Genomic DNA, 10,263 nt, shown 5'->3' with positions numbered 1-10,263 from the left:
CCGTGCCGGAAAGTATCGCGAGGCTTTGCCACACAAAGGACACACAATGGGGGACTTAGGGCTTTTGCTGGGTGGGCACTTTCCCTTCAACTGTTGGCACTGCTGATTCTGGGCTTTGGCTGTAGAGAGACTAAACAGGAGGACAACAAAGGGTTTTGCTTGGCCAGGGCTTTGTGCAGGCCGTTTTGCACATGCTACGCTTCTCTTCTGGTCAAGTTGAATAAGGCCTGGCATGCCCGCACAGTGAGAAAGACAGAGAGAAGTGTGTGTGCGTGTGGTGGGAGGGTGGTTATCATGGCAACCAGGTGATAGGCCCACGAGGGAGAAGAGAGCGTGCAGAGCTACATCAAAGGCTCCGTATTCTCCTGCCCTCTCCACACAATACTACTACTATGACCTGCCATTGTTCACACAGACAAGGTGTCACAACCTTATTTAGATGACCATCGACCTCTGATCTGAAGTACTAGAACTGGCAGTGATGTTGTATGTGAAGTGTGGGGGACATTTAAATAGATTATTAAGATTTTATGGCTTTGAAATAGTTTTATATGGCTGTTATGACAATAACGCACTGGGCATATAAATCTGGTGATAAATCTGTTTATGAATGTCAGAACTATCCCTGTACATTCAAGTGAGAAATATAGATTTATACTGACTCTTCAATGTCATAAAATGTTTTTCAACAATGGCATATTGTAATATCTTGGAGAGCTTGAAGCTCTGTAAGAGAACATAGAGAACGTAAATGGATCTCCTGACTTGCTGATAGTGCATTGTGGTATTGGATTACTACCCTTGAATGCTGATCGATTGCCTACAAGTCCATTAGAGGATGATAAGCCCTCTTAAGTGTCTCTCTACCTCTGGATATGCTGACTCTCTTTCTCGCTCGGGCCAATAGGTTAATAGATCGCCCTATCTTTGTATAATTTAGCCCCTCTCAATCATGGCCTGGGTAGCAGGCCTGTAATGTTGGTCTCATTCACTTCGACTAGGTATCCCCTTTCCCACTTTAGTTGTCATTATTAGACGCCAACATTAGACAATGTTCAACAAAAACACAAGTGTCAGTAATAGTGAGAAATGTGTTGCACCAGATTTAACTAACAGCTCATTTGCATCTGCTGTCTCCTTTCTTCTCCACTAATGTGAAAGAGCTGGACAGAGGAAACAAAATCCCAGAAGGCATCCGCCATACTGCTTTGACCTATCCTGTAGTTTTCAGATCAGTGCAGATGGAGGGGAGATATCCACTTTAGACTATTGAGATTCAGCCCTGGGATAATTGGACAGGTAAAACCAATATGTTTTGCCATGTTATACTGAACAAAAATATAAATGCTACATGTAAAGTGTTGATCCCCTTTTTCATGAGCTGAAATAAAACATCCCAGAAATGTTTCAAAAAGCTTATTTCTCTCAAATTTTCTGCACCAATCTGTTTACGTCCCTGTTAGTGAGCATTTCTTCTTTGCCAAGAAAATCCATTCACCTGACAGGTGTGGCATATCAAGAAGTTGATTAAACAGCACGATCAATGCCACACGTCTCAAGTTAAGGGATACTGCAGTTGGTACACTGTCTGCAGGAATGTACAGTTGAAGTCAGAAGTTTACATACACCTTAGCCAAATACATTTAAACTCAGTTTTTCACCATTTCTGACATTTAATCCTAGTAACAATTCCCTGTCTTAGGTCAGTTAGGATCACCACTTTATTTTAAGGATGTGCAATGTCAGAATAATAGTAGAGTGATTTATTTCAGCTTTTATTTCTTTCATCACATTCCCAGTCGGTCAGAAGTTTACACACACTCAATTAGTATTTGGTAGTATTGCCTTTAAATTGTTTAACTTGGGTCAAATGTTTCGGGAGTCTTCCACAAGCTTCCCACAATAAGTTGGGTGAATTTTGGCCCATTCCACCTGACAGAGATGGTGTAACTGAGTCAGGTTTGTAGGCCTCCTTGCTCGCACACGCTTTTTCAGTTCTGCCCACAAATTTTCTATGGGATTGAGGTCAGGGCTTTGTGATGGCCACTCCAATACTTTGACTTTGTTGTCCTTAAGCCATTTTGCCATAACTGTCGAAGTTTGCTTGGGGTCATTGTCCATTTGGAAGACCCATTTGCGACCAAGCTTGAACTTTCTGACTCATGTCTTGATATGTTGCTTCAATATATCCACATTTTCCAACCTCATGATGCCATCTATTTTGTGAAGTGCACCAGTCCCTCCTGCAGCAAAGCAACCCCACAACATGATGCTGCCACCCCCGTGCTTCACGGTTGGGATGGTGTGCTTCGTCTTGCAAGTGTTACCCTTTGTCCTCCAAACATAATGGCCATTATGGCCAAACAATTCTATTTTTGTTTTATCAGACCAGAGAACATTTCCCCAAAAGTACGATCTTTGCCCCCATGTGCAGTTGTAAACCGTAGTCTGGCTTTTTTTATGGCGGTTTTGGAGCAGTGGCTTCTTCCTTGCTGAGCGGCCTTTCAGGTTATGTCGATATAGGACTTGTTTTACTGTGGATATAGATACTTTTGTACTGGTTTCCTCCAGCATCTTCACAAGGTCCTTTGCTGTTGTTCATGGATTGGTTTGCACTTTTCCACCAAACTATGTTCATCTCTGAGACAGAACGTGTCTCCTTCCTGAGCGGTATGACGGCTGCGTGGTCCCATGGTGATTATACTTGCGTACTATTGTTTGTAGAGATGAACGTGGTACCTTCAGGCAGTTTTTTTTTCTGAGGTCTTGACTGATTTTCCCATGATGTCAAGCAAAGAGGCACTGAGTTTGATGGTAGGCCTTGAAATACACCTCCAATTGACTCAAATTATGTCAATTAGCCTATCAGAAGCTTCTAAAGCCATGACATTTTCTTGAATTTTCCAAGCTGTTTAAAGGCACAGTCAACTTAGTGTATGTAAACTTCTGACCCACGGTAATTGTGATACAGTGAATTGTAAGTGAAATAATCTGTCTGTTAACAATTGTTGGAAAAATTACTTGTCATGCACAAAGTAGATGTCGAACTGACTTGCCAAAACTATAGTTTAACAAGAAATTTGTGGAGTGGTTGAAAAAAAGTTTTGATGACTCCAACTGTACATCAGAGCTGTTGGCAGAGAAGTTTATGTTCATTTCTCTACCATAAGCCGCCTCTAATGTTGTTTTAGAGAATTTGGCACTACGTTCAACCGGCCTCAACCACAGACCACTTATAACCTTGCCAGCCCAAACCTGCATGTTGCGTTCACATTTTTGTTCAGTATAGATCCAGACCCCATCCTTGCAGATCTACCCAAGTGCCTAGAGGGTAGGTGGGCTAGGGGTTGTTTCTCCATCATAAAATTAATGTATTCTATGGAGTAAAGACTGGCTATAAGTCCGTACTGTAATTGGTTCTACATGACAGTAACTATCTCCACTCTCCTCCAACTGGATTATAGAGAGGAATATAATGAGGATTAGATCTCTCATGGGGGGCACATATGAATCCAACCCACCAGGTTTCCATTTCTCCTTGGTAATGTTAATTATCATGGACCCGCTCTGAGACCATGACTGGGTGGCAACCTCAGTGTTTTGACATGTTCTGAGGTAGAGCCAAGAGGAAGTATAATACCGAATCATTTATCCCAGGACAGGTTAGGGAAAATATATAATTCCTATATCACATACTGTAATATCAAAATATATAATTTTCATGTGTATTCTGATTTTTTGTTTTATACAAACAATCTAATTCTGAGAAACAATCAGACAGAAAATCAAACTGTAGTGAAACAATATGCAGATTTAATGATTACAAAAAAAAAGGGAATCAACATTCACTACACTAGTGAATGAATGCTGGCCAACTGTAGTATAATAACTTTATGAAATACGTTGTTATACAAACTTTTCAAGGGGAAGGCAGGGGGGGTCAGGTAGATATGAGATTACAGGCTTCAAATGAGAAGTAAGGCTCGATATTTCACCTTGTTTAGTTTCTCAGAAGAAGGGGAAGACAGAAGGGGGGGGGGGGGATATGAGTGTACTCTAAGCTGGGATGGATAATTACTCTTAATGTCAGTCTTCCTCTGTCCTTCCCCCAAAAAAACACAAATAAAAGGGAAAAAAAGAAGACATTTCTCGAGGGAGAACAGGCTGTTAGCCACTTCAAGTAGAGGGATTTCCCAGTGTCCAGTGCTGTGGTTGGGGATGGGTTGCGAGGGCCCGAGGCGGATGGTTACATCAGGGAGCAGGACGTCCTGCCCTGGGGGGCTCCCCCCTCCATTTTCTCCGCTTCCAGGATGGTCCTCTTGAACACCTCCACCGCCGTCTGACTCACACAGGAAACAGGAAGTCAGAGGACAGAAATGATGCCATAAAGACAACAGGAGTGTGCAGACTGATGTTTTCTCTGCTCTGTGCTTAATAGGTAGATTAAATGGTGATGGTGAAATGTGTTCAGTTCACACCAGAAAATCTCAAAGAAAACCAAACATTGACAGATGAATTGTGGCTGCTGGGAAATAAGGAAGGTTGAAACACTGGAATATTTGATACAAACATTATTTTGATATCATCAGCAGCATGTGGCAGCAGGTAGCCTGGCGGATAGGAGCATTGGGCCAGTAACCGAAAGGTTGCTGGATCGAATCCTTGAGATGACAAGGTAAAAATCTGTAGTTCTGCCCTTGAGCAAGGCAGTTAAACCCACTGTTCCCTGGGCGCCGAAGACGTGGATGTTGATTAAGGCAGCCCTCCGCACCTCCCTGATTCAGAGGGGTTGGGATAAATGCGGAAGACGCATTTCAGTTGAATCCATTGAGTTGTACAACGGACTAGGTATCTCCTTTCCAATGGATCTAACATGCCTCCTTTGGAAAATTGGGGAAATAGCAATTATGTTGAATGATGCATTCAGACCATATAATTTAAATAACTTCAAAAAACAAATACAACAGTCGGTTACTTCTTTGGTTATCATACATATTGATCTTGAAAAGACTATGGAGAGATTCTGCAACAGCCTTAAAGAAGTATCCGTCAAAATAATGTTTTTTTCTGCAACAATAGGAAACCTTTATGATCTTCTTCAGCAGCAGGGCCTATTCCTGAGAAGGAGAGGAACATTTCTTGGAAGAGGTGTGTGCACACATCTCCATCAAAGTAGAGAATGAGAAATTCAATAAGAAGCTCTCCCTCTCTCTGGAGCCCAGACTGCTGTCCTCAGCATCCCCAGAAAAGGCCTCTCCTCCTGGGGACCGAGATCAAAACGACACCCTGGTCTGGAGTCCTCACGGCACAGAAATGGGGTCTGATCAATGTCTACCCCCCTATTCCCCTGCCTAGCTCTGTCCCCCCTACCCAGGAATGACAAGGATGAGAACTGATTAAAGAGAGATTGATGAGCGGAGAATGATGAACAAAGCTGTAGGTATTACACTTTGGCAAACTATCTTCCATGTTGGCACCAAATGTTTCTTCCTTTACATTACTCTCACTGTATGTATTCAAACTAGACTGTAATAGCCTTGGAACATTCGGTGCCAAGATGGCACCCATTACAATACTACAGTAGATGTCAAACTCCATCTAACCGATGGCTCTGGGAGTGAATGTCCAGTCATCACCTGGTTCTCTTTTGCAGAGGACTCCATGAATGCTGCGTTCCACGAGTCAGCCAGTGCTTTGCCTTCTTCACAACTGATTACACTGAGGAGAGAGGGGAAACAACACGTCATAGTGACTACAATTAGCTTGTGACAGCAGTACAGCCCATACACACAGTCCCTGATTGTACTGAGGGGAACAGAATAATAAAGTGAACACCATTTGTTTGTAACGCTACAGTATAACCACATGTGAAAGTGTTAAAATCCAATGGGAGCCTTACAGGAGGGTAAAGGCTCTAATGACGAAACTGAGCTGTTTTCACTATGGGGGGATTCCGACCGGAGTCGAGCATGTGTAAATGGAACTGAGCTGTTTTCACTATGGGGGAATTCCAACCGGAGTCAAGCATGTGTAAATGGAACTGAGCTGTTTTCACTATGGGGGGATTCCGACCGGAGTCAAGCATGTGTAAATGGAACTAAGCTGTTTTCACTATGGGGGGATTCCGACCAGAGTCAAGCACGTGTAAATGGAACTGAGCTGTTTTCACTATGGGGGGATTCCGACCGGAGTCGAGCATGTGTAAATGGAACTGAGCTGTTTTCACTATGGGGGGATTCCGACCGGAGTCGAGCATGTGTAAATGGAACTGAGCTGTTTTCACTATGGGGGAATTCCAACCGGAGTCAAGCATGTGTAAATGGAACTAAGCTGTTTTCACTATGGGGGGATTCCGACCAGAGTCAAGCACGTGTAAATGGAACTGAGCTGAATCTGACCTTGAACTTAAGCATGAGAATAGCATGCTATTCACACTGGCAAAGCGCACACCCCCGCAAGGTGGGGGGGACCGGCAAGCTTTGGGGGCCCCGCAGATAGCATATGAACACGTCATAAGTTATGAAATAAATGGTTTGAATTACAGGAAAGTAGCTTTAAAACTGAAAAAATGTTGTACATTTTGCCAATGTGTAGAAAAGCAGGACATTCGGGACAATCCTTGTCTGGCAGGGAAACACTTTTTATAGTTTTTTTTGTGTGCATTATTTGAGCTCAAACGTTACATTTAGGGCAATTTTATAAGAAAAAAGATTTGTTTTGGGGAATTTTCAACAAAAAAAATACTCATGCTCCGGAGCAATGGATCCCAAAGGGTTTAAAATTCTAAAAACTTGTAATAATGGATATCAACTGAATAACTATCTAATGTAGTTTCTTGCAATAGCCTTCTGAATGTTAAACAATATTTCTCTCAAAACTGTGATTCCTAAAAGATGTGTCCGAAGATCTGGTCAACTCTGTGATATGTGTCTTAAATGGTTGTTTTTTTAATTGGCGATTTTCAAATTAATAATGTAACATATTTTACAAATGTTTGTATTTAACTTGTATTTTTAGAGGCAAAAACATGTCCGTTTTAATTATCTGTCGACAATTCTGCCAGTGGCTTGTCAACTCTAATGCTTTGTTAATACACTGTTCTGCAACATGTGCTTAAACAATGGAACAATTTTCTGTGCAAGACCAAAGGGATGTTTGCTGTAAAAATGTCAATATGTCCTAAATCTAGAAAATAAGGTCAAAATGCTAACAGAATTAGCCCTGAAGCATTCAATAGTGCTAGAAAACAAAACAATAAAATACATTTTGAGATTTGCATTACCTATTTGAATAATATCTTGTTAGAATTAAACAATCAAGGCCTTTAAACACTTGTTGGACAATCATTGTAACACTAAATGGCTTTTATGGTGTCTGACGGAGTTGACATGAATCCAGTTATTTGCATTTTATGAATAAAAAATTACATAATGTAACAATGTTGTTCCTTCACATGGTGTGATAGCTGATACTTTGGTCTTTCAAAATATACATTTCAAATGTTGTTAATATTGGGGCAGCCTAGTGGTTAGAGTGTTGGACTAGGAACCGAAAGGTTACAAGTTCAAATCCCAGAGCTGACAAGGTACAAATCTGTCGTTCTGCCCCTGAACAAGACAGTTAACCCACTGTTCCTAGACCAGTTAACCCACTGTTCATAGGCCGTCATTGAAAATAAGAAGTTGTTTTTAACCGACTTGCCTAGTTAAATAAAGATAAAATATTAAGACAAATATTTGTGGAAAAAAAGTTGAAATTGTCCCGTCATTCAAGAAACCCTGAAGTCTAAAACGGCATATACAGGCTAAATGTGTAAAATAGCATGACATTAGCTATAATACTGCGCTACGCCACTGGCTAGTCACCCACTATTGGTTTGGGGTGGAGATCAAATAAATGAAGGTGTGTCTACAGATACGCCGTATTCTGACCTCGACTTAATTCCCTCACAATTCCACTACCTTTCATTGCGAGGAAACCATGAATAAGGTTGAGTGGAAAAAGCTACTTTCTTTTATCAGGACAGAAATAACAGCATGCTCTATATACTGTAAATTACAAATTGATAAGAGCTAGGTAAATTAGTAATCCATTTGGAGAAGGGGAATTTAAATTGTTTTATATGATTTTCCATTATGATCCCTGGAGATGAATATGAAATCAGACATATTGAAGCAAACTGAAAATCATATCAACATGACATGTATCGGGGCCCTTTTCACAGTGAAGCTATAAATAAGTTGTGCCGTTATTCTGAATTTTAGCCACCGTCAGTAATACCCACATACATATATAACTGTCCCTTTAATGTTACATTTCCTTAAATTTGTAGCCTACATTTTGCATCATTACATTCAGTTCTGTTTACCTTGCTTTCCATACGTCCGTATAGTTGTTCCTGAGGGTCTCTAGCATTAGTGGATCATAGTCTAACGTTATACAATAATTTGTCATTTGGGACATGTAGCCTATTTGAATCATTATGGAACTCAGACCACACGTAGCAGGTTAAACCTGGAGCACGGTTCACAACGACTGGACAGTTGTCATACACTTGATTAGGGTAGATTTATAGGACTATTGTTCAACCCCTATTGTACACTTAAAAAAAAACATATTCATGGATTGAACTTCATCAGTCAAAAAGAGGGTGTCTTGTCCTACTCCTGTATTCATCCCAGTCACCAGTCTAATAGAGGGTGTCTTGTCCTGCTCCTGTATTCATCCCAGTCATCAGTCTAATAGAGGGTGTCTTGTCCTGCTCCTGTATTCATCCCATTCATCAGTCTAATAGAGGGTGTCTTGTCCTGCTCCTGTATTCATCCCAGTCATCAGTCTAATAGAGGGTGTCTTGTCCTGCTTCTGTATTCATCCCATTCATCAGTCTAATAGAGGGTGTCTTGTCCTGCTCCTGCATTCATCCCAATCATCAGTCTAATAGAGGGCGTCTTGTCCTGCTCCTGTATTCATCCCAGTCATCATAATAGAGGGTGTCTTGTCCTGCTCCTGTATTCATCCCATTCATCAGTCTAATAGAGGGCGTCTTGTCCTGCTCCTGTATTCATCCCAGTCATCAGTCTAATAGAGGGCGTCTTGTCCTGCTCCTGTATTCATCCCAGTCATCAGTCTAATAGAGGGCGTCTTGTCCTGCTCCTGTATTCATCCCAGTCATCAGTCTAATAGAGGGCGTCTTGTCCTGCTCCTGTATTCATCCCATTCATCAGTCTAATAGAGGGTGTCTTGTCCTGCTCCTGTATTCATCCCATTCATCAGTCTAATAGAGGGGGTCTTGTCCTGCTCCTGTATTCATCCCATTCATCAGTCTAATAGAGGGCGTCTTGTCCTGCTCCTGTATTCATCCCAGTCATCAGTCTAATAGAGGGTGTCTTGTCCTGCTCCTGTATTCATCCCAGTCATCAGTCTAACAGAGGGTGTCTTGTCCTGCTCCTGTATTCGTCCCAGTCATCAGTCTAATAGAGGGCGTCTTGTCCTGCTCCTGAAATCTGCTCCTGTATTCATCCCAGTCATCAGTCTAGTAGAGGGTGTCTTGTCCTGCTCCTGAAATCTGCTCCTGTATTCATCCCAATCATCAGTCTAATAGAGGGCGTCTTGTCCTGCTCCTGTATTCATCCCAGTCATCATAATAGAGGGTGTCTTGTCCTGCTCCTGTATTCATCCCATTCATCAGTCTAATAGAGGGTGTCTTGTCCTGCTCCTGTATTCATCCCATTCATCAGTCTAATAGAGGGTGTCTTGTCCTGCTCCTGTATTCATCCCATTCATCAGTCTAATAGGGGGGTCTTGTCCTGCTCCTGTATTCATCCCATTCATCAGTCTAATAGAGGGCGTCTTGTCCTGCTCCTGTATTCATCCCAGTCATCAGTCTAATAGAGGGCGTCTTGTCCTGCTCCTGTATTCATCCCAGTCATCAGTCTAATAGAGGGTGTCTTGTCCTGCTCCTGTATTCATCCCAGTCATCAGTCTAACAGAGGGTGTCTTGTCCTGCTCCTGTATTCATCCCAGTCATCAGTCTAGTAGAGGGTGTCTTGTCCTGCTCCTGAAATCTGCTCCTGTATTCATCCCAGTCATCAGTCTAATAGAGGGTGTCTTGTCCTGCTCCTGTATTCATCCCATTCATCAGTCTAATAGAGGGCGTCTTGTCCTGCTCCTGTATTCATCCCATTCATCAGTCTAATAGAGGGCGTCTTGTCCTGCTCCTGAAATCTGCTCCTGTATTCATCCCAGTCATCAGCAACAGAGCAT

General features: G+C 42.0%; 1 protein-coding gene across 2 annotated transcripts in view; it reads right to left on the bottom strand.

Annotated features, from left to right (window-relative positions):
* Nucleotides 1–3,929: 3,929 nt before the first annotated feature.
* LOC115104878 (GTP-binding protein Rheb) overlaps nt 3,930–10,263 on the bottom strand; it is a 36,938-nt gene continuing 30,604 nt past the window's right edge. For both annotated transcript variants that reach the window (XM_029626250.2, XM_029626249.2), the window contains 2 exons: nt 5,637–5,718; nt 3,930–4,339 (listed from right to left, as the gene is read on the bottom strand). In XM_029626250.2, the coding sequence (XP_029482110.1) occupies nt 4,247–4,339; nt 5,637–5,718 (175 nt within the window). In that variant the 3' untranslated portion in view covers nt 3,930–4,246. The remainder of the gene's footprint in view (nt 4,340–5,636; nt 5,719–10,263) is intronic.

The sequence above is a fragment of the Oncorhynchus nerka genome, linkage group LG22 (assembly GCF_034236695.1).
Source record: "Oncorhynchus nerka isolate Pitt River linkage group LG22, Oner_Uvic_2.0, whole genome shotgun sequence".
NCBI lineage: Eukaryota > Metazoa > Chordata > Actinopteri > Salmoniformes > Salmonidae > Oncorhynchus > Oncorhynchus nerka.
Note: the sequence above shows the minus strand (reverse complement) of the source record. Positions and strands in the feature narration are given on the sequence as shown.